Source organism: Coptis chinensis, chromosome 6 (genome assembly GCF_015680905.1).
Source record: "Coptis chinensis isolate HL-2020 chromosome 6, ASM1568090v1, whole genome shotgun sequence".
Classification (NCBI taxonomy): Eukaryota; Viridiplantae; Streptophyta; class Magnoliopsida; order Ranunculales; family Ranunculaceae; genus Coptis; species Coptis chinensis.
This window is the reverse complement of record NC_141461.1, coordinates 84,650,102-84,674,645: the sequence shown is the minus strand read 5'-3', so window position 1 is coordinate 84,674,645 and position 24,544 is coordinate 84,650,102. Positions and strand designations below refer to the sequence as shown.

Sequence of the window (24,544 nt, the reverse complement as noted above, 5' to 3'; positions counted from 1 at the left end):
AACCAAACACCTTCAAATGGGAAAGGCTCACATCCTTCACGCTCCACACTTCTTCTAGAATCTTAAAATCCAAAAGTACTGATGGTCCTCTATTGATCAGGTAAGCTGTTGTGCTAACACTTTCTGCCCAGAACTGCTTGGGTAAGCCTGCTAGTGTACGCATACACCTAGCTCTCCCTGTCAGTGTTCTATTCATCCGCTCTACAACCCCATTCTGCTGAGGTGTCCCTAGCAAAGTCTTTTCCATCTTGATGCCATTGTCAGCACAGTACTTCTTAAAACCTGAATCCTCATACTCTCCACCATTGTCGGATCTCAGCTTCTTTACTTTCAAGCTTGTCTCATTCTCAACCATGGCTTTCCAAGTCTTGAACACTTCAAATACTTCTGGCTTGTGTCTCAATAAATAGACCCACACCTTCCTAGTATGGTCATCAATGAAAGTCACAAAATATAAATTTCCGCCAAGTGAAGAGATATTACCTAGCCCCCAGACATCTGTATGAATCAACTCAAGCCTTCTAGCTTTCGGAGTCTGACCCATTCTCTGAAAACTCACCCGCTTCTGGTTTCCAAATATGCAGTTCTCACAGAAGTCAATTTTAGTCGACTGCAACTTTGGGAGTTTACCAAAAGAGTGAAGGATTTTCATTCCTTTCTCACTCATGTGACCAAGTCTGCGGTGCCAAACATTCGGATCCTCTTTGCCATGTGCCACGACAATCGACTCACACCCATGTGTAGTCATGTAGAGAGTACCATCTTTCTTTCCATTTGCAATAACCAATGAACCCTTCGAGACCTTCCAAGTGTTACCGGTGAAGACTGTAACAAATTCTTCACTCGCCAATTGCCCCACAGAAATCAAATTCTTCCTCAAATCTGGAACATGTCTGACGTCCCTCAATAACCATGACGAGCCATTCATCTTGACATATACGTCACCCTTGCCGACAATGTCACAAGGTTGGTCATCACCAAGAAAGACCGTTCCAAGGTCACCTTCAGTGTAGTTCTTAAGGGACTCTCGATGTGAGGTAGCATGGAAAGATGCGCCAGAATCAAGTACCCAAGACTCTTTCTTTTGCTCCATCGAACATATTAAGGCATCATCTACCATCTCAACAACATTAGCTTCTTGATTCTTTTTCTTGTTCTTGTTAATGTTGTTGTTATTTCTTGGTGCCGGGCAATTGGGACTATAGTGGCCAGGCCTACCACAGTTGTAGCATATAACTTCACTTAAGTCTTGAGGTTTGTGTTCAACGCTTTGCAATCGGGGGGCTTGAGATTTCGATCTCCCCCTCCACTTTTTCTTACCACGACTTCTGTTTGAATTTCTTCCTCTACTTTCAGTGCTCAATGTCGACCACGAAGTTGACCCCGAAGATGAAGGACAATCTTGTCTCCTAATTTCCTCGGTTAATATCATACTAACAACGTACTCAAACTTCAATTTGGTCATTCCCGCAGAGCCACTAATAGCCGCCATCGTCGCCTTCCAACTTGGAGGCAATTGTCCAAGTATCACCAAAGCTAACACCTCATCACTAAATGTAATCTCAACCGACTCCAATTGATCCTTAGTTTGGTTGAATTCATTTAGGTGATCCTTGAAGGAGGTCCCCTCCGACATTCTTAAACTAAATAGCTTGGTGATCAAATAGACTTTGTTCGCGGCCGAGGGTTGTTCATACATCGTAGTAAGTGCCTCCATGAGAGATTTCGCCGTCTTCTCAGTCTTAATGTTGAAGGTTACCGACTTCAAAAGACTCAATCGGATTGTGGCCAAGGCCTTTCTATCTTGCAAATCTCATATGCCTTGCGAAATCTCATCGGGCTTCTCACTTATCAAAGTTTCCATCAAATTCTTTTAATAGAGTACGTCCTCGATTTGCATCTTCCAATAGCCGAAGTTTGTTCCGTCAAACTTCTCTATCTTGTAGTTTTCTTTTTCGGTTGTCATGACTTCCACTTGAACCAACACAATGGTGGAGAACCTCTCAGAGGAATTTCTTCAAACACCTAGCCTCCAATGCTAAAGGTGGAAACTTTCCTCACACACCTTATTCCAATGATTCAACTGTAGCTCTGATACCACCTGTTGGGAGATTTCACTAGAAAGTCACACATCAATCTAGCTACTTTCTATCCCAAATGATTTCAACTTGGAGTTCACACCAAGGAAATCACTCACCCAAGACTTTGGTAGTTATCACAACAAACTCAAACAAGCAAAACCACTAATTTATCATCACCCATTACAAGCAAACAATAAATAAGGAAGTAAATATGCAAAGAGACACAAAGATTTAGGTGGTTCGGTAAATGTTACATACATCCACACAAGAGCCGAGTTTCCTTTATAGCAAAGATTGGAGAGTTTACAAGAGATATCAAGAATCAAGAACAAGAGGCCTCATTCAAACCCTAGCTCAATAGAGCTCCCACAATACCCAAGAAATGAATCTCTCAAAGTTGTCTCAAAACCCTATTCTATTTCCTTTATATAGGTACACATAGAAAAAGGTGAGAAAATGGGCTTTGGGCCAAAATTTCAAAATCTGTCAAAATTCCGGAAGGCATGAGCGCAGGTGCGCCCTGACCAAGGCATGGGTGAGCGCGGGTCGCGCCCGACTTCTCTGACTTCCAGTGATTTGAGCGCAGGTCGCGCCTCCTCCAAGACCAATCTGAGCGCAGGTGCGCTCCCTTCTCCAAACTGAAGGTCGAGATCGCGGCATCGGACACCGGAGAAAAGCTCGACGGTTCCACAAACCTAACAGTTTGATCCTCGATTTCTCTGAATAATCTCCTCATCTCTTTAATCTCTTCTTCTTGTATATATATTTTCTAAGAATTAAAGATAGGGGTATGTGTCTCACCAAATTTCATTGTGTCACAACTCACTTGAAAGTTTAACATCACCCACTTCAAAATTTCATATGTAACTTTTAAATAATTTGTTTACTTTTTTTAAGAATCATCCCTTACCTATTCATTAGTCAAGAACTTGCATGGATTATTATGCTCTTAACATTTTGATTAGGAGGATTATTATTCATGATTGGTATATGATGGTTAAGATTTCATATTAGTGCAACTTAGTTGAATTCACGTTTAAAAATCAGTTCGTTTGATGCTAATTAACTAAGGCTTTGTGTATTTGATTTCTTTTTGCTGCATATGGTTTAACTGATTAAAGTATATAAATATCCTCACACATTTTAGGCCTTGCTGCATATATTGTGTAAATGCATATATAAGTATAGAATGGATGAGAGGTGTTATTCAGTGGGATGATTCAATATATTTATACCAAGGTGTAAGGTGCATGCGTTGTCTCACAACCCTACAATTCTTCAATCGATTAGGAACATGGTAGTTTCTGTTTGTAGGCTTGTAGTTGTAGCAAAACTTCTTTATGTCCCTACCATAATTTCCAACGTGGACTGAATATAGGAGAAAAATGTTTGGAAATAGAAATAACTATATATCCAACTGCAGTTCATCAATCAAATGAGTGTGTATTATCATATGCACCTTATTATGAAGGTGTAGTTTGTTTTGGTTCATCGTTGCAATCAATAGATTGTTAAAGAACTTAACTGAAGTGCATTTCTTTTTGTTCAAATGCTAATTACTTACGATAGTTGATGGTGAAAGTAATGTACGCAAAGTGGATCTTTAGCTCAAAAAGGTAGAGCACTTGGGAGAAGAAATGAAAGTCTATTATCCCAAGATGATGGTGGTTCAAAGCCACCAAGATCCTTTCGTAACTAGCATTACTACTAGTGTATGATATGTTAGGATTTTTTATTTTGTTTTTGATAAGTAAACTGCCATGCTGCATTGTGCCCATGAACGTCGACTGTTGGAGCTTGAGGGGGTGTTTGAGGTGCTTCCCTCCGACCCGTGTCACTTCTTAGATATATAGAGATTGGTGGTTGAAGTAAATTTCTTTATCAATACCTGCTGGAATAGACATTGTTTTAGGTCTTCTATTGTTCTTTCTGGAGATGAGGAGCAATTAAACTAACCTCCTCCCCGCCTTGAGAATTATTCCACCATTCGATTTCAAATGATTTTGCTTCTACCACCGCAAAACCATTAGTACATATTACATTATTTGCTATAATCCATCAATAGCTCTGTACTCATTCTATCGTCATAGCTTTGTACTCATTCTAGGTATCACAACTTTAATGCTTCAAATCCAATGCTGGAGTTTTATGTCATGTCTGAGCTCATATGTGCACTGCCAGACTTTGATGTCCAAATTTAGTAACGAGTCTTTAGCCACTTGTGCTCAAGTTGTTTGTATTGAAATGGTAAAGCTAAACTAGTTTTGAATATTATCAATGACCCATGGGCTAGTTCAAACTTCAGACTGATTAGCGTGTTGTTTTTAGGTTATATCTTAATTTAAGCATTGAAGGGGGCTTATCGTATTGTTTTAATTATTACTATTTACTATGATTTTATATATGTAATAAAGACAATCAAAAAGAATTTGCCGAGGAAAAGTTTTACAATCAAACAGTAGTAAATGGTGGCGAATGAAATAGATGTCATTTGCCATGGTCTAATCAAACAGCGGCAAATCCAAATTTGCCACAAATTATTTGCATTTGCTCACTTTGTCACACTTCCTATCGAACACAGCCTAAGAACCGGAACATTGACACCCGTAGTCACCGCTGCTGTATTTTGAGTTCAGATAGATGATTGCATTTGGCATGTCTGATAATTAAAAAAAAAACCCTAATCATATAGCGAGAAAATGCAGAAAGTCAGAAACAAATAGTACGACGCATACATAGTAACATAGACGAGTAGGTAACTCCAAGGACAACAATTACAACAACAGAAGTACATAAGACGTTGCATTATTTCCCCAATCCTGAGCAGTGTGCCTAACTTGTTGGATTGATTGGGAAAAGATGGGCACGCATTTCTTTTTCATCAGTGAGTTCGAAAAGGCAGATGTCCCCTTCTATGAGCTGGTGTTCCACTACAAATGCTGTCCATCCTCCACAGAATGCAGCTGTGTGACCGCAAGTATACTTCATAATCCATGCTTTGCCTCCCCAATCCTTTACAACAAACTCTGTTTTGTCGACGGGAAGATGAGCTTTTGCAAATTCAGCTGGGACGTGCTGCATGAATTGTATTTAGTTAGTACTCAGTAGCAAATAACAGAGAGGAAATATCAATAGTGCAAGGTTATTGGAGTTTGTCAACAAAAAATTGACTCTTTAGAAGAAGCATTTAACTACGATAACTAGCTTGAAGCTTCAGTGACATTTTCTGATGCTATTGCTGGAATTCTCTAACTAGTAAACGCGGTAACATGATCATATAAACACGGAGGTATTTATTAGTGAATAAACTGTAAATAACAGTGTCACTATGCCTATTACTGAATCAGTGATCTATACACAGTTACACACAGACTCATTGGTTGTCCTAAAAAATCTTTCATATCTTCTCAACTGTCAAATGCATTATACTTTTGGTGGTCCAACTAACATGAAAGCATATGAGGATGACAGACACTGAATGTAGTTCTCAAGATGAATATTAAAGCTAGGCATAAATTGAGAAGAAATATAAGCCATATTGTTAGAGAAAATCCTAATGCAAGGACTTCTGTTGACTCTTTCGTCTACATGTAATTACGAGAACATAGACATAGATGGTGTTCATCAAGTTCTTTACAGTATCGTTTGTGAGTTTGTGCACATAAGCTTAGGCCTCAACTAATTGGGAGTGTTGGCATTGAGAGAAGTGAAGAAGAGCGCGAAAAAGATTACTCACCAGAATAAATGAAGGACGCAAATTGGATTTAGTCAAACACCTTATAAAGGAAGGATGAATGGAAGTGAAAGACATTGCAGCTTTCCAGTTTGGGGATTCTTTTTCAGTTGGTACAATCCAACTTGATGAACAGTTTTTGCGGATAGAAGCAGAACCAATATCTTTTGTACTGCATCTTTCAAGGGCAACTGCTTCCTTTCCTGTGCCATGAAAACCTTTGTCTCAGAGACATAAAGCACAAAGCACTTACCAATAGAGAGAACAACAATCATAACTCAGAAATAAAAGCATGTGAAGAAGTTTTACTATGGAATTATGAATACATATATTACAATCTACATCTTGTTTCATGCGCTCACATGCATTTTACATAAACAGATCATTATTGTATTTTAACATTCGAATAAAGGATGATGATATGTAATAATCTATAAAGGTCAGAGTAGTGACATCCATACCTCGGTCTGTAATGTGAGCTTTTGACCGGCCCTGCTGATGAGATGGAGGTCTACCCCGTCCTCTGCGGGGAACTGCAAAAACCTTCTTTGGTGGTCTACCTTGTTTCCTTCTTCCACCTGAGAGAGCAGGTTCTTGAAATCCATCCACCACCTCGCATCCAGTCATATCGAATATTTGAACTTTGAAACACATATTTCCTTCATAGATAAATACCAGAAATTCAAAGTTCCCCAAGGAATGGTCCTTTACAAAATCCTGCCAACCATTTTTCAAAAATGTTCCATCTTCTCTTTTGCATAATCTGACACACCAGATTTTACCACTAGGACCCTCTAAATTAGCACTTCCAGTCTGTTCCTTGGAAATATGCTCCAGAAAGTTTGGTGGTATTTGCTACGAAACAAAAAGAAATATTCCAAGTGAAACTGTGAGACTCTGGAAACATCTCGTGATCGTGATTAGTTAAATATTGCGAGTTGCAATATATGAAGTTAAGTCTTTTTTCGTTGAATTGACTTCTGAATTGGGGCATGAAGGCCCAGATAGATTGGTGAATCAGTTGTATGTTCAGACCATTTTCATTCTTGCATGTGCGCAGTTTTGAATATGCATAAATACACCTAGGCTAAAGATGTCGACACTTAAAATTTGAATGTTGTGATTGTAAAAATGCACGAGTGCACGACATTCAAGCTTAGGGTCTAGAGTTTCCATATATGGTTTTGTAGTCATAGCTGAAGGCTCAACAATATATATGATGTTACACCAACAGTCCAACAGTCTAATATTGATGTTTGCCTTTGGTTGTTTTGCAATTCGTTACATCATATGACCCACACAAGCATGGACAGTGTCTCTGTCAGAGTTTTTCTTAAGATAGATTAATCGAGAACTGACACTCTCCGAGTAACATTCGTAACACAATAAAGGATAACTGAAGCTCTCAGTTTTTTTTTTAATAAACAAGAGCACAGCACGCACAACTAGTAAGTACCACACTTGTATCAGTGCAAAGAAACAAAACAACAGAACAAAGGAATAACTCCTATTACAATACTCCCCTACCCTGAGGGTCCCGTAATTACATAAGTCCAATCTAACACCAAATCTGTGAAGTGGAATTGATATGAAGTTCTCTGTTTCAAGATAAAATACTTGGTCAAGTGGATAATGAAAAGCTCGAATGCTACTGAATTCGTTATTGTTTCACACCAACAAATGTACTGTAAAATTACGCGGTAAAGAAGAATCTAAGCTAGTACGTAGTAGAATCCTAGAAAGATAATAGCAAATAAAACTGTAGAGCACCGCCCACTGGTACCAGTTCACTCTTCACATACTAAATTTATGGGATTTGTCCTGCTCAATTTTGTTCACCAATATAATGAAAACCAAACACGCAACTATGCTTGCAGGATATCATTTTTCCTACATGATGAGTTCAGGGGACTTCATTATAAGCATCTACTTGAATACTTGATGTGAATATTTTGATCTTTGTGCTATCCAAATTCATTGGATGTGTAACTTGAATCTACCTATGTTATGTATTTTTAAAGAAACATCGTAACTGGACAAAAATCCTCCAAATTATGCAATTTGTACTGTGTTAAAAACAAAGAACAAGAAAATAGGTTTGAATACCATTTTGGCAAAAACAAAACTTCATAGTAAATACTTTTAACAGCAAACCAAATAACGACCACACGGCATTGATCACCATAAGGAAAAAAAAAAAAAAAAAAAAAAGGCACACGGCACCGATTGAAATGGTAGAACATGTCCTGGTATGGCTTCATTATCAGAAGTTAGCACTTAGCACAATGCAAGGCGCATGGTCTGATTTATGGATCGAAAAAACTATGTAAAGCATAAAAACAAAAACATGAAGTTTGTATCACTTCATCTGAACAATGCTTATAATTATAAAACCCACTCTGCACGTTAACATATAATCACAAATCTTATCTAGGGGACTAGAGGCAAAAGAACGATATGGAAACAAAGTGCATGCGCAACTAAACACACTGACAAATAAGTAAGAGGTGAGTAGGCATAGGTACCAAATGCTGAGTAGTATTGTGACTAGCATGAATAATCTTGCAGAACTGCGGCTTCAAGTCGTCTTCTTCATCACACATTAGCCTCTCAATTCCTTCCATCATATTTTCTTGTTTAGACTAAACTTAAGATAAAAAGAGATTGGAGAACTGCGGATGAGAAGAGAACTTATAACCCAGGTGTGTGCACTGTGTAGCAATAATTCATTCAAATAATGATGATATTATGGACACTTGTGCACATTTTACCAACCTCTCAAATTGGACTTAAAAGCTGGAAATTAAATTCTTTCACAAGCAAGCAAGCTCTTCAATCAATGAGCTTAAAAAGTTGTTTGTTATTTAGATTTTTCGAAGTATCATTGGTTAGGCCTGTGTTCTGTTTCACATTCAACGTACCATTTAATGGAGCATTTGATTCTCTATGTACAAATGTCATAGGTTTCATCGATCAGGTACGTAAATTCTTGAAGGAACGTCAGAGATTCTTTACAATCAATTGTACGAGGAAGCAGGTCATGTCCTGTCATGTCAAACATTTTTTACTGTACGTAAACGGGCCAGCTACTCGGGCTTGACATGGGCTTGTAATGTATGTGGCCATTAGTATAATTCATAATCCAGGCTGTTTCTGTACTGTTCAAGGCTTTAGGAAACTCAGTTTTGCATGAAAAAGATGAGCTTTAGCACATTTACGTATGGTAGGATACTAGGATATGCCGTATGAATTGTATTTTGTTGATAACAATAAAGGATAGGAAATCTGGAAATGTGAAGTGAGCAGGTTAGGAAATTGAAGTTTGCCAAGAATAATATGATACCAAGGAAAAACATATAACTAGTGCTTCAGTCACATTTTTGAATGCTATTGCTGGGAAGCCTGGGATCTTCAAACGGGTAAACACGAGTACATAATCATATCCATCTAAACGTGGAATTATTTATAATGAAGAAAATGTAACTAACACTGATACCATGCCGATTACTGAATCAGTGATCACAGACACACACAACACACACACACAGATTGATTCTAAAAATATAAGCTTTTTGCCTATCACAAAACAAATCGACAATGCGATTGGGCTGGCCTGGAGTGGAGACCAAATACATGGTCATTATCTACATGCTCTGCCATTTGTGGGTCATTATCTACATGTTCTGCCATTTGTGGGTGCAGTCGTTTATCCAGAAATTAGAAGAGGACTAGATACAAAAACTAACGCTGAAACTATGCCACTCAAAAACATTTTTTCTTATTTTATTTTAATTTTTTTTAATTTTTTTGCAGAAATTAAGTTCAAATAAAAGGAGAAACTTATATTTGTATTCTATAGTGGAGTTTTTACAGGAAGAAAACTAAACACCTGATTAACTGGATCTTGCATAGATAACCTGCCTTTGATTTGGAGTTGTTTGCAGTATTCTAAGCAGGCCATTAGGCCATAGTGTCACGTAAGTGTTAGGGTTAACGAGTATTAGTCCCCACTAGATGAGCCAATTAGGACCCCCACCCCCAGGGAGACCCTAATTTCCCATCTAGGGGGGTGGGCAGGGGAATCCTAATTGGCTCATCTAGGGGGTGGTGGTGTAATACTAGTTAACCCTAAGTGTTATTGCTGCTGCCGTGCTGGATTTTGCATAACAACATACCTAAGTACCTAACACTTTGGATATACCACGATAAGTCTACATATGCAGCTGATCAAACTTGTAATGAAAAAAGATCCTAACCATACAACGAGATAATGCAGATATATAGAAATATAGAATGATGCATGAATGTCTGAAATAGAATGATGCATACATAGAAATACAGAATAGGTAGCGAACTGAAAATCCAAACCAACAGTTACAACAACAGAAGTACAGAACACATATTGCATATCCCGCTCCATTTAATCCTTTCAGAATTTTGTTGCCAGTGTGCCTAACTTGTTGAACCGATTCGGAAACAATGGACACGCATTTCTCTTTCTTTTATACCAGTGAGCTCAAAAAGGCAGGTGTCCCCTTCTTTAAGTTGGTGTTCCACTGCAAATGCTGTCCATCCTCCACAGAAAGCAGACGTCAGACCGTAAGTATACTTCATAATCCAAGCTTTGCCTCTCCAATCCGTTACGACATACTCTGTTTTGTACTTGGGAAGATGAGCTTTAACGAATTCAGTTGGGATGTGCTGCATAGAATTTATCAGTTAGTTACAGTAAAGACTAGGAAGTGTGACGAGTGCAAGTTTGGGTGCTTGAAGTTTGCCAGGAAAATTAGGATCCTAGGTACTATCATTAAGCTTGAAGCGCATGAAGCTTCAGTCACATTTTCCACAGCTATTGTTGTAAACTTGTAATCCTCGGGGCGGTTAAACACAAAAACATAATCATGTAATCACATAGTTATTTCTAGATGAATATAATTTAAATGTCATCTTTACCATGCTATATTGTTGAATTACTGTTTACCAAAATATAATTTAACTGTTTACCACACACACGCTGACACACTCATTGTACTAATATAAGCTTTTACATCTTCTAAATACTCAAAAGGGGGACGACACAATTGCATCAACTTTAGGTGGTTCGACTTGAAAGCCACATTACCAGAGATGAACCCCATAGCTGGGTATTAATTGAGGAGGAGTCTAAGCCACTGCACATTATCAAAGAATATCCTAATGCAAGGAGTTCCATTGAAGTCTACGTTGACATTTTGGAGAGTCGCCACATGTAATTACGAGAATATAGATTACAGGCATAGAAGATGTATACAAGCTTTTTATGGTGTCAACTGTTTACATAAACTTAGTATCTAGGCCTGAATTAATTGGAGTTTTCTGTCTTCACAATGAGAAATATATAAAAAGAATGTAAAGAAGAAAAAATAAAAGACTCACCGGAACATATGAAGGTTGCAAGTTGGATTTAGTCAAACACCTCCTAAAGTAAGGAAAAATGGAGGTGAAAGCCATTTCAGTCGGTACTCTCCAGGTGTTGGAGTTATCCCTCACATGAGGAGAGAAAACAGAGCTGGACAGAAACGGGCGAATTCGGCATTGCACAAGTCGATACCGGATGAAGCGACTTCAAGGCTTCGAGTTCCAAGAGAATAGGCTTACCAGCCATAGAGGGGCGAATTCGCCATTTCCAAAGTTGTCTGTCTTAGCGACTCACGCCACATAGAAGCAAGACTTTTCAGTCTAATTTCCGTGGGCCTTGCTACAGTACCCGCGAAATTTGGTTTTTGGAGATAAAAACCAAAATCAAGGTTTTGGAAACCTAACCAAACAAGTCGGAAGGATTGGAATCCGGACTAAAACAAAGAGAGAACCTTTACGAGAGATACAACCCAGAAAGAGATAAGAGTGATCTAGTAAGGTGAGACCGAAAGGAGAGATTGTAATCTTCCTTCCCACTTTATTAAGAACCGGCTCTTGTGGAAGTAGGCATCATTGGCCAAACCACGGTAAATCTTTGTGTTGTGGTTTGCTTTTCGCTTTACATTATTATCATTTGTTAATAGTTGTTTAGCGAGTTGGGCATGTTAGTATAGGTAGTTTGTGATATTTGAGATTTATCCGAGTTGAAGTGTGTTCATACAAGTTATCGTGTAGTGGGGAACCGATTGGTATTGGTATAATCCCCAACAAGTGGTATCGAGCCTTGGTTAGAATAGCCTAGGGTGTTATCGAATCTTGGTCGGAAAGGTGTTTGTGAAATTCCCGAGAAGATTTGAGGTTAAATAACTTATAGAGATGGACCATTCCGTGAACACTCGTATGATGAGTCCGAATAGGAAGAACTACACCATCCGGAAAGCCAAGATGGAAGACTTGCTATCTTGCAAGGACTTGGCACTTCCCATTGAGAATGAGGGAGTAAAACCAGAAAAGATCGATGAGGCCGAGTGGAGAAAAAGCTTGACGTAAAGCGATTGGATACATTCGACGGTGGATTGACGGCGATTGTCTTTCACCATGTGGCCTAAGAGACTACTGACCGCCCGGTCATGGAAGAAACTTCGAAGACCTTTATGAGAGGAAGTCGGGTGGAAACAAAGTGCTAGTCGTTAAGAAGTTTGCGCATTACGAAGTACCAAGAAGGTTCTTCAATGTCCGAGCATCTTAATGAAGTCTGAGAATATCATCAATCGGATGCATTTGATGAAGATCAATTTGGGAGACGAAGTTGAGGCTTTGTTTCTATTAGGCTCTCTACCCGAAAGTTGGGAGACATTAGCGGTTTCTCTACATGGAAGCAAGGATGGAATTGTTACCATGGAGATGGCTACCACGTCTTTGTTGAATGAGGAGACTAGAAGGAGTGGAAGAAGCAGCTCCTCTCACTCGGAGATCCTTTTCACGAGAAACGGGGAGAGGTCGGCGAGAAAACCATCTCGTTCTAGAGGTGATGATGTGAAGTAAATCTAGGGGTGAAGCTAGAACTCCTAAGGCGAGAGGCAATGTTACTATTGTGCCACCAAAGGCCACTTCGGATATGAAAAAGAATAAACGAAGAGGGATGAGAAGAATAACCGTGTACATGAAGACATGGTGCGAGGAACGGAAACACGTGCGGAGATACTACACGCACTAGTCGGCGACCTAGTGGGAATTGTGTCGATTGTGGTGTGTCTTTGTCTTAGTACCTCATGTCGATATCTGAGTGGGTGATAGATACAGGAGCATCCTATCACGCCACAATCAAGAGGGATTCTTCACTACTACCAGCTGTGGTGAATATGGTGAAGTAAGGATGGGTAATGATGGAGTCTTGAAGATTATAGGCATTGGAGATGTTCATATAGAAACCAATGTCGGCTACACCTTGACACTCAAGGATGTAAGACATGTCCCCGACATACGGTTAAGCCTAATTTAAATTTTGGGAAATTAGATGACGATGGCTTTGTAAACTCGTTTGGTAACGGGTATGGAAACCGAAAGCGAGAGGTTCCATTGTAGCAGCCAGGAGGAAAGAAAACTTGCTCTCTTTACAAAACACGTGCTAGTTTGTGTAAAGCCGAAGCGAATCGTAAGAAGAAGCTTCATCTGAACTGTGGCACAAGAGACTGTGTCACATGGGCATAAAAGGGATGGAAGTTCTTGCTAAGCAAAAGGCCATGCCAGACATTAAAGGTACACATTTAAATACATGTACTCACTGTTTGGTAGGAAAGCAACACAGGGTGTCTTTCCAAAGATTCCCGTCTCACAGAAAGGACACTGTCCTTGAGCTAGTGCACACAGACTTATGTGGTCCTATGAGAGTGAAGTCCCACCAGGGAGCTTCGTACTTCTTGACATTCATTGATGATGCGTCAAGAAAGATATGGGCCTATAGTCTGAAGACCAAGGATGAAGTACTTGGCGTGTTTGAGAAATTCCACAACATGGTGGAAAGAGAGACTGGGAAGTTGTTGAAATGTATTCGCTCAGATAATGGGGGTGAGTACATTGGGCCATTTGAAGAGTATTGCCAGAGTCATGAGATTCGTCATGAGCAGACCGTTCCCAAGACACCGCAACAGAATGGAATAGCAGAGAGAATGAACCGTACCATTGTAGAGAGGATGAGATGCATGCTATCTCACTCTAAGCTACCTAGAAGCTACTGGGTAGAAGCAATGCGTACAGCCGTGCATGTGATCAACCTGTCGCCGGCAAAGCCTCTGAATAGTGATTATCCAGAGAGAGTATGGTCAGGCAGAGATGTTGATTATGGATACTTGAGGGTATTTGGGTGCAGGGCATTTGTGCATATTTCGAAGGATGAGAGATCCAAGCTTGATGACAAAGCCAAGCAGTGCATTTTTCTGGGTTATGGAGATGAAAAGTTTGGTTACAAACTCTATGATCCGATTAACAAGAAGGTAATCCGAAGTCGAGATGTTGTGTTCTTAGAAGACCAAACCATAGCAGACTTTGAGGAGGGTGAGAAGTTACAGGCTTTCACCAATGATCTTGTTGATTGAGAACCAGAAGTTCCTACTGTGGAACGGGCGAAGGCATTGAGAATGCAGAGAACCATGAGTTTGAAGCTCATGATGAGAATCCTATTGCTCATGATGGGATAGAACCTATTGGTATAGAAGATGCAGATGAGATGCATGAACCACCACCAGAGCAAGTAGAAGTGCAACCTCCCCGGGGCACGGTAGATGGGGCAAGGAGGTCCGACAGAGGGAGACTAGCTTCAACCAGGTATCCACCACATACGTACGTGCTACTATCGGATGGTGGAGAACCTATGTACTATCAAGAGGCACTTGAAGGTACAGACAAGGAAAAGTGGTTGAAGGCCATGCATGACGAGATGGATTCTTTGCACAAGAATCACACTTATGAGTTAGTTGAGAAACCCACAGGGATAAAAATTCTCAAGAATAAGTGGATATACAAAGTCAAGCATGAGGAGAACAATCCTCACCCAAGGCACAAAGCTCGCCTTGTTGTGAAGGGATTCGGTCAAAGGAAAGGGATTGACTTTGATGAGATTTTCTCTCCTGTAGTGAAGATGACTTCTATCCGGGTGGTATTGGGTATGGCCGCAAGTATGAACCTAGAGGTTGAGCAGCTAGATGTTAAGACAGCTTTTCTTCATGGAGACCTTGAAGAAGATGTCTACATGGACCAACCAGAGGGGTTTGAGGTCAAAGGCAAGGAACACCTAGTATGCAAGCTGATAAAGAGCTTGTATGGGTTGAAGCAAGCACCGAGACAGTGGTACATAAAGTTTGACTCCTTTATGGCGAAGCAAGGATACAAGAAGTCTGCTTCCGATCATTGTGTGTTTGTTCAGAGATTTCCAGATGGGGATTTCATAGTGCTATTGTTGTATGTGGATGATATGTTGATAGTTGGCCCAAACATCAACAAGATATCCAAGCTGAAGAAAGACTTGAGTAAGTCCTTTGAGATGAAGGATTTGGGTCAAGCAAAGCAGATACTTGGGATGCGGATCACTCGTGACAGAAAGAGTGGAAAGTTGTGACTTTCTCAAGAAAGCTACATTGAGAAGGTGTTGAAGAGATTCAACATGGATCAAGCCGCCCGATCGGTTGTCCGCTTGGTGGCCCAGTTCCCGCATGACCAAAGAGATGTGTCCTAAGGGTGAGCATGAGCGAGTCGGATGGAAAAAGATTCCTTATGCATCCGCGATTGGGCGTTTGATGTATGCCATGGTGTGTACTAGACCGGATATTGCTTTTCGCCGTTGGGGTTGTAAGCGATTTCATCAAACCGGGTAAAGAGCATTGGGAAGGTGTTAAGTGGATATTGAGATATCTCAAAGGCACTTCCAAATCGTGTTTGTGTTTTGGTGGAAGTAAGCCCTTACTTGAAGGCTACACCGATGCGCACATGGCGGTGATGTTGACTCGATGAAGTCCACCTCCGGTTATCCGGGTTACTTTTTTTGCGGGGGGGCGGTTTCTTGGCAATCTAAGTTGCAAAAGTGTGTTTGCCCTCTCCACTACGTGGTTTGAGTATATTGCAGCCTAATCGAAAGTGTTGCAAAGAGTTGCTATGGATGAAGAGGTTCTTCGACGAACTAGGGCTAAAAGCGTAAAACGGTTTGTAGTTCTATGTGACGGTCGAGCGCCATCCACTTGAGCAAGAATCCGAAGTTTTCATTCTAGATCCAAGCACATACACGTGCGTTATCATTGGATTAGAGAAGTACTTTCGAAGACAAGAATTTGTGTATCGAGAAGATCCATACCGACAAGAACGGGTGGGATATGATGACCAAAGTCTTACCGAAAGGTAAGTTTGATGTTTGTTGTGCTATTGCCGGAATGGCGCCACACTCCTCCCCGCTGATTTGGCAATTGCATGGAGGTATCCCCCTCACCGCTCGAGGGGGAGATTGTGGAGTTATCCCCTCACATGAGGAGAAGAAAGACCGACGTAAACGGCTTAATTCGGCATTGCACAAGTCGAGGCCGAAGCTCGGATGGGGGGCGACTTCGGCGCCGAGTTCCAATAGAATAGAGGCGACCCGCTTCATAGGGCGACCAGCCTTCCTTCCGGTGTCTTAAGCGACTTCGGCTCACAGAAGCGCCAGCCTTCAGGTCTAATTTCCGTGGGCCTTGCTTCTGAGACCCGCGAAATTTGGTTTTTGGAGATAAAAACCAAAATCAAGGTTTTGGAAACCTAACCAAACAAGTCAGAAGGATTGGAATCCGGACTAAAACAAAGAGAGAGAACCTTTCTGAGGAGATACAACCCACAGAAAGAGATAAGAGTGATCTAGTAAGGTGAGAGACGAAAAGGAGAGATTGTAATCTTCCTTCCCACTTTATTAAGAACGGCTCTTGTGGAAGTAGGCATCATTGGCGAACCACGGTAAATCTTTGTGTTGTGGTTTGCTTTTACTGCTTTACATTATTATCTGTTGTTAATAGTTGTTTAGCGAGTTGGGCATGTTAGTATAGGTAGTTTGTGATATTTGAGATTTATCTGGAGTTGAAGTGTGTTCATACAAGTTATCTGTGTAGTGGGGGAACCGATTGGTATTGGTATAATCCCCAACACCAGGTTGCCTCCATTCCTGTCTCATGTAAACCATGGTCTTACAGGCTATTCAAAAGTACTAGAGAGAATGTTTTGCACATTACATACATAAAGTTCTTATTTCAATATAGAGAGAAACAACATTCATATATAATGCAGAAATAATTGCATGTATAAGCAGCGTGCATCTTGGGATTCATGCACTCACAATGAACATGAGATACGTAGAAGAAACCAAAGCAAGTATGGCCTGACGCATATGTGGAAGTAAGTTAGTAGCGTTCATCCATACCCCGGTCTGTTATTGGAGCTGTTGATTGGCCCTGCTGACAAGATGAAGGCCTACCCTGGTCCCGTTTTTTTTTTGCGTCCTGTCTTTTGTAAGAAGATTCAGCAAGCTTCTTTGGTGGTCTACCTTGTTTCCTTCTCCCATTTGAGGTAGCAGTTTCTTGAAATCCATCCACTCTCGCTCAATTGTTCACCACTCAAAACTAAACAAGCTAGTAGCATATTGTTTTTCCTTGCTTAATGATTTCAGGGGACTTAATGAAGCATCCACTCCAAGTGAACATACGAATCTTTCTGTTGTCTGTTTAGAGTTGGCAACATGAATCTACCTATGTTATGCGTTCACCAAAAAACAACATAAATGACCAAAAACCACCAATTTAAGCAATTTGTGCTATGTGAAAAACAAAAAACAATAAAAAAAAAAAAAAAAAGATTGATTACTATTTTGGCAAAAACGAAACTTTAGTATAAACTCTTAACAACCCATGAAATAACGAGCACACGATATGGATTGAAATGGTAGAATATATGTCCTGGTTTGGCTTTACAGTCACTAGTTAATTAACACAATTATTGCAAGGTGATTGGTTTGATTCTCTGATTTATGGATTGGAAAAAACCAAGTATAGTAAAGCATAAAGAACATGGATTTTGCTTCACTTCGTTGGAACAATGCTTAATTATTATGAAATCCACTCAGCACCTAACATATCTAAATAAAAAAGAATGAAAAGTTCTTATATCTAGAGGCAAAACATCATATCTATATTAAAAGAAGGTTCATGCTCTACGCACACAATACACACACTGGTAAAGTAAGAGTTGATGAGGAACAGAGGAAGCAGAGGTATCAAATGTTGAGTGGTGTTGTGCTTAGCATGAATAATCTTGTGGAATTGAGGTGTTAGAGTATGAGGGCTATAGATTGGAGGAAGCACACTTGAGAAATCGCACTTAAAGATGGGAAGTGATCGAATACTACAAGCTCTTCAATGAGCCTAAAAGTTATTTTGTCATTTATGAAGAAACCATTGGTTAGGGCTGTGTCCATTCAATACACAAATGTCATAAGTTTCATCAATTGCAGGTAGAGTACGTAGGTTGTTGAAGCTAACGAGGAGGCATGCATGTCAAGAATTATTACTCACTGTTAAGTGTAAACAAAGTAACAAACACACTCACTCGGGCTTGACTTTGAGTGTGTTCTCAACGGGCTGTTGGAGTGTTGGACGCAGCTTAATATACCATCCGTCCATCCCACGCACTCAGCCCTCTTGGCTAATCAAGTATGGCCTGTATGGGCAACTAAACTGAGTAAAACTCCATATATGCAGCAGCTAACGAATCTAGAACCCACTTACCCACATCCTTCCTATGGATGGCAACAATCCTTTATAAGTGACTTTTAGCCAGTTTTTTTTACCAAGCAAGACAACTAGATGCAATAATGCAAAGCTAAGCTAATGTCCTCTCTCTGATTCATAGTGTAAGTTCATTCTGCACGATATTATATCCATATTTACTCTGGACAACTGCGTTGATGATTGCTTTCTAGGGTCTTTCAACCAGTTTAAAGCTCTCCTGCGGCTTAAAGCAGATTTGACTTCTTGATTCACTCAATTAATTTCCCCCTCTTTCTTGTTCAAATTTCAAACTGGGAATCCTAGTGGTTTGGGTATACTAACATTAGCTGGCTGGGGGGTCCTGTTCTCTTCTTTCCTATTGCTTAGAGAACAAAAAGAGATCTCTCTGGCTAGGGTAGAAAAGTTTGTCTACGGCTTCTAATCTTACATCTCTCATCTGAAATATAATTCCTTTTCTACATCTGGGCTCCATCACCTTGGTCTTCTGATTCTGTAACCCAATCTTTCCTGGGGTGCGGCTGCTATCTGGCTCACTTGGTAACAGATGGCAGGAGTACAAGGGAGAGATGTGAGGGATGAGGATCTACAGGAAAATCAAAAGAAAGCAAATATCGAAAAACTCCAAGCTGATATGAAGAACCTGTTCTGCTCAAAAGAGAAAAAGCTAGTTAACATTGGTTGCAAGAACTTGGTAGTAGATCCACAAGAACATACAACTCTAGTTGGGAAGTTGTATGGGGGAAAACATATTGCCTTGACAGAATTTGCGGAAGAGGTACATAGGTGCTGGCAAACAAAGGGGGAAACAAACATAGAGATGATTACAAAAGGCTTTTACAAGATGGTGTTTGACAATGAGGATGAGTATAATCATGTAAAACAGAATGGACCTTGGGTAATACAAGGATTCATTCTGTCCATCAAAAAAGGTAAATATTCAGAAGCCTTGGAAGCAGATAGGAAGTTTGACAGAGTGGATTTCTGGGTTCAAATTCATGGGCTCCCAAGAGATCGAATAAATGAAGAGAATACTAAGATCATTGGGATGAATCTTGGGAAAGTTAAAGGGGTTGACATTTGTTGCTCATCTGAATTCAAAAAACCTGTTGCGCGGGTGAGAGTTCGTATGGACATCAAAGAACGGTTACTTAAAGGTATGGAGCTCTGCACGGAGATGGGGGAAGTTATTCCAGTGACCTTCAAGTACGAAAAACTAGACATTTTTTGCTACTTCTGTGGGTGTATTGGGCATGATCTGCATTTCTGTAGCATAAGAGACAAGCACAGTGCAGAGATAAGGAAACTGGGAGGTTCCCCTAAAGATATAAAAAATAACTTTTCTTTTGTGTTGAGGGCAAATGTGTTTTACAATGGAGCAGCCTCCTCCTCCCCGACAACAGTCACTATATCGGGAACCCCACAAAAACCAAGGTTGGATCAGATTCCAGCCAGAAATAGAGGTTCTCCGGCCAGAAGACACTGGCAAGGGGCGGGGCTGTACTCAACTCCACCAAGAGTTGCCAGCGAGGCTATTGGGAAGGAGAACGGGACAAGGGAGACAAAGGAAGACAGGACTGGGCTGACAGGAGTCAGAACGGATGGATTAGGTTTGAATAATCCTAAGTCAGTAGCCGTTGGGGGAGCAGACATGGAGGGTCAGAAGGAAGGTGGGGGAAACAACCAAATGGTAGTTTGGGACAAAGGCCTGGAGATTCGACATGAAGAAGCCCAGGAGGACTGTCTGGGTTTGGGCCTTGGGCCAACATCTAAGGAACAAGGGCTAGTTATCTGGGGCTTGGATATTTCAGAAATGGATCTGGATACACAAAAGGTGGATAGGGTAGATGGGGCACTTAAAGCCCATGTGAACAAACCGAATTCTCTGGAAGATACAGCTGGAGGCCTAGGGGCGCTAGTTCTGAGATGTGGATCTGTGGGAATAGACAACAGATCTGGAGAGGAGCACGCCTCGCCAAAAGCTCTCTCATCTGGTTCCGAGACATTCATGCCATATCTTGAGAATATCAAACGAGATGAGATGCTTCAAACCAACCCATCAGCTGGAACAGCACCAACCCTTTTCAGGTTCTCTGGCGCACTCTCACGTGGCAGGGGTTTTAAGACGTTGGTGTCTCGAGGCAAAGGTAAAGGGTTGGCTAAACGAAGTGTGGAATCACTACAAGGGGTTGAAGTGGGGGAAAAAAGAAAGCTCAGTGTTAGTCCTGGGAGAAAGCTTGGAAATATGGATGATGGTGAATGGGAAGAATACTGTGTTAGGAAGGTAGTAAGACAATCAAAAAAAGCGAAAAGAGAGGCTGATGATTTGAGAGCCAGAGGGTTGGGACACTTGCTCATTCCTGAAGAAGCACCAGTGATAAGCATCTCAAGTGAGTCAAAGGTATCCACTGAACCATCTATCTCCAATAGATCCCTGGACTCTACCATCCCATCGGACTCAGGTCATTCCATCCCAGAAGACCAAATTCCCTCCGATGCTTTTACAGAATGGGGGGAAGACTATAACTCTCAAGAGGCTGGTACAAATTTGGTTTCTCAGAATAATGGGATGCAAGAGGAAGTGTCTGTTGGGAACATGCCTATGGACCTTGCTCAAGGCAGCTTGGAAGGAGGTGGGTACGAATCTGAGGATAGCATTACTCAGATCAGGTTCCCACAACCAAAGCCAATAGCTGTGGATGATTCCTGGGTGATCAAAAAGGGATCCTGTCTAGATCAGAAACAGTATAAGGGGGAATGTTCAGGTAAGTTTAGCAAAGATAAAGAGGAAAATGCTAAGGGCAAGAGTAAGTCTAGTGGTAGTGGAAGCAGTGGGGGTCTGGTGTCTCCTCCAGGGTTCGCGGTAGCTGTCCCACAACAACTGCCTCGACAAATATGATACAAGCCTGGAATTGCCGGGGAATAAGTTCCTCCACGGCAATTCAGAATCTAAAGGACTTAATAGGTAGATTTGATCCTGATATTATATGTCTGTCTGAAACAAAGGTTGGTGTTGAAAGGATGCAAGGGATAAGTAGGATGATTAAGAACAGAAGCTGTTACTGTGTTCCAGCTGAGGGTCGAAGTGGGGGCCTGGCTGTTCTCTGGAAAGAAGGGGTGGACCTGAATATCTTGGGGGCAACTAGGAACCAGGTGACAGGTAAATTAAATAATTATTATAGCACTGAACCCTGGTTTTTTTCCTTTGTTTATGGGGAACCCTTAGCATGCAATAGACATAAAGTTTGGTCGGAGCTCAGGGATGTAGCTGCCCTGATCCCTGGACCTTGGTGTATGTTTGGGGACTTCAATGCCATTACTTCTCTCAATGAAAAAATTGGGGGAAGAAGTACTTTTGACAAGAGTATGATGGAGTTCAATGGGCTGATAAATGAGCTTGGGTTGATCGACCTAGGGTTTAAGGGCCCAAAGTATACTTGGAGCAATAATAGAGCCCCCCAAAGTCACATAATAGAAAGACTTGATAGAGCTATGGCTACTGATGCCTGAGTTATTCTTTTTCCTAACATGCATGTATACAATGTGGTAAATGCTAGTTCTGATCACCTGGCCATCATGATAAATCTTAATGATAAAGATGATATTAGAGGAGAACATGAAAAACCTTTTAGATTTTATAACATGTGGTTCACTGATAGTACTTGCATGCCTGTTATAGATACTGCTTGGAATTCTATTTCTCATGACTTGCCTGATATTAATGTCATTCTTAAACATAAGATAACTAAACAACATCTCTCCATTTGGAATAAGAAAGTGTTTGGCAACATCTTTACCAATATTAAAAAAGTCAATAAAGAGCTGGAAGAGGTGTTGAAGAAACCTTTCTCTCTATCCAATTATGAAACAGCAAAAGGTTTAAAAACTGAGCTGTTTGAGTAGTTAGTTAAGGAGGAAAGCTTTTGGAAACAAAAATCCACTATTCACTGGTTGAAGGAGGGGAGAATACTAAGTTTTTCCACCTTTCAACCATTTTTAGAAGAAGGAAAAATAGCATAGAGAAGCTACAGAGGCAAGGGGGAGGATGGAGTGTAGGGAGAACTGAAGTAGGGGAGAATATAAACTCCTACTTTAGAGCTCTCTTCAATTCTGATCATCCCCAAAGAAATGATAGTATCCTAAATCTATTCAAACCCTGTATCACAGATAAGGAAAATGAGAGCCTTACTGCCATTCCCACTTATGAGGATATTTGGAGAACAGTTAAAAAGATGGGCAGCCTAAAGGCCCCTGGACCTGATGGGTTCCAAGGGTGCTTCTATCAAAACACTTGGGATATTGTGGGCAGTAGTATTGTTGCTTTTGTGCAGGATTTCTTTACTAAGGGGGCGTTTAACCCCACTTTTAATGAAACGTATATTGCCCTTATTCCTAAGATAAATAATCCGGAGACTGTGGCTAATTTTAGACCTATTAGTCTTTGCAACTTTTGTTACAAAGTCATCTCTAAGTTGTTAGCCAATAGATTAAAGAGGCACCTAAACAAGATTGTTTCTCCCTTTCAAGGGGCTTTCATAAAAGGGAGAAATATAGGGGATAATACTGGTTTGGTATGTGAGCTCTTTCATCATATGAAAAACATGAAAGATAAAAAGAATGGGTGGGTTGCTTTAAAATTGGATATGGCAAAAGCCTATGATAGGGTAGAATGGTCTCTCATGGATAACATCTTTGAGAAGTTGGGGTTTAGCCAAAGGTGGAGAAATTTGATTAAGCAATGTATATCTACTGTTTCCTTTCAAGTCCTTTTGAATGGGACTCCTCTTGATAAGATCATCCCTGAAAGAGGCCTTAGACAAGGGGATCCTCTATCCCCCTATCTTTTTATCATTATGTCTGAGGCTCTTTCAAGGATGATTGCCAAAGCTGAGGAGGAGGGGAAAATCCATGGGATTAAGATTAGAAGAGCTTCTCCTCCTATATCCCTTCTTCTCTATGCTGATGACTTAATCCTGTTCACTAGAGGTAATCTTGAAGATGGGGGTCACCTCAAGGACATCCTGAAAAACTACTGTGCTGCTTTTGGGCAATTGATTAACTATGATAAGTCAAGCATTTTCTTTAATTTAGTAGGAACATGAAGTTTAGAAACAAAATTAAGTTAAAAAAGTTTTGGAAAATGAGACTTTTTTATCCTAAGGATAAGTATTTAGGGATACCGGCCTATTATGCTTTCTCAAAGGAAGGCAGAGGATTTTGACTTCTTAGTGGACAAAATCCACAACAAGATTAAAGGCTGGAAGGCTAAGGTGCTCTCACAGGCTGGAAGGGCTACCCTAATCCAGTCTGTGGTACAAGCCACTCCTCTCTATAATATGTCAACATATATGCTTCCCAAGTCTACCTGTGACAAGATAGATAAAGCATGTAGAGATTTCTTTTGGCATGGTACTGATAATTCAAAAAGTGTCCATACCATTGGGTGGGACAATTTATGCAAACCAAAAATCTGGGGAGGTTTGGGATTTAGAAAGATGAGAGACATAAATGTAGCCATGTTAGCCAAGCTACCTTGGAAAGCAGCTACTGATTTTGATTCTATATGGACAAAGACTCTTGCAAGTATTTATGGAAAGAATTGGATTGGGGAAGTATGGAAACCACCTGGGTATGCTTCCTATTTTTGGAAAGGCATACACAAAACTTTCAATCTGATTAATGGGGGTTTGATATGGGGGATCCATAGTGGGACTTCCACATCTGTTCTGGATGACCCTTGGGTGCTCTGCAATGGGAAACCCAAGACTCTGAGAGAACTAGGGGTGGAAGATCCCAGACTTGAAGATCTTCATGTGGCTGACCTGTTCCAGGAGGATAAGTCTGGATGGGATGAAGCAAAGCTCACAGCTTTCTTCCCTCCTTTCTTAGTTGCTAGGATCAAGGAAGTGTTAATCAGGCCTTTGGGACAAGGGAAGGATAAGATGGTTTGGAGTGGGGAGAAGTCAGGGAAACTCACAGTGAAATCTGCCTATAAACACATATCGATGGATAATGATATAGGGCAGAGCTCTAGCCTTAATACT

The 24,544-nt window shown here is 40.6% G+C and overlaps 2 protein-coding genes across 2 annotated transcripts; both read right to left on the bottom strand.

Annotated features, from left to right (window-relative positions):
- Positions 1-4,741: 4,741 nt before the first annotated feature.
- Positions 4,742-8,553, bottom strand: LOC147494982 (B3 domain-containing protein Os01g0723500-like). Its single transcript, XM_086566211.1, has 4 exons — positions 8,340-8,553; positions 6,276-6,669; positions 5,818-6,017; positions 4,742-5,156 (listed from the first exon to the last, which is right to left on the bottom strand). Exons 1-4 carry the CDS (start codon positions 8,439-8,441, stop codon positions 4,914-4,916), a joined length of 939 nt encoding a protein of 312 aa, XP_086422337.1. The 5' UTR covers positions 8,442-8,553; the 3' UTR covers positions 4,742-4,913.
- A 1,713-nt stretch (positions 8,554-10,266) lies between these two features.
- Positions 10,267-11,304, bottom strand: LOC147494981 (B3 domain-containing protein Os01g0723500-like). The gene is made up of 2 exons (XM_086568293.1): positions 11,230-11,304; positions 10,267-10,515 (listed from the first exon to the last, which is right to left on the bottom strand). Exons 1-2 carry the CDS (start codon positions 11,302-11,304, stop codon positions 10,267-10,269), a joined length of 324 nt encoding a protein of 107 aa, XP_086424419.1.
- Positions 11,305-24,544: the final 13,240 nt, after the last annotated feature.

Coding starts and splice junctions, on each gene's coding strand:
- LOC147494982 (XM_086566211.1), bottom strand. CDS start 8,441: ATGATGGAAGGAATTGAGAGGCTAATGTGTGATGAAGAAGACGACTTG. Junction 6,018..6,275: donor AGCTCACATTACAGACCGAG/GTATGGATGTCA, acceptor TTCATGGCACAG/GAAAGGAAGCAGTTGCCCTT. Junction 5,157..5,817: donor TGCGTCCTTCATTTATTCTG/GTGAGTAATCTT, acceptor CAATTCATGCAG/CACGTCCCAGCTGAATTTGC.
- LOC147494981 (XM_086568293.1), bottom strand. CDS start 11,304: ATGGCTTTCACCTCCATTTTTCCTTACTTTAGGAGGTGTTTGACTAAA. Junction 10,516..11,229: donor TGCAACCTTCATATGTTCCG/GTGAGTCTTTTA, acceptor AATTCTATGCAG/CACATCCCAACTGAATTCGT.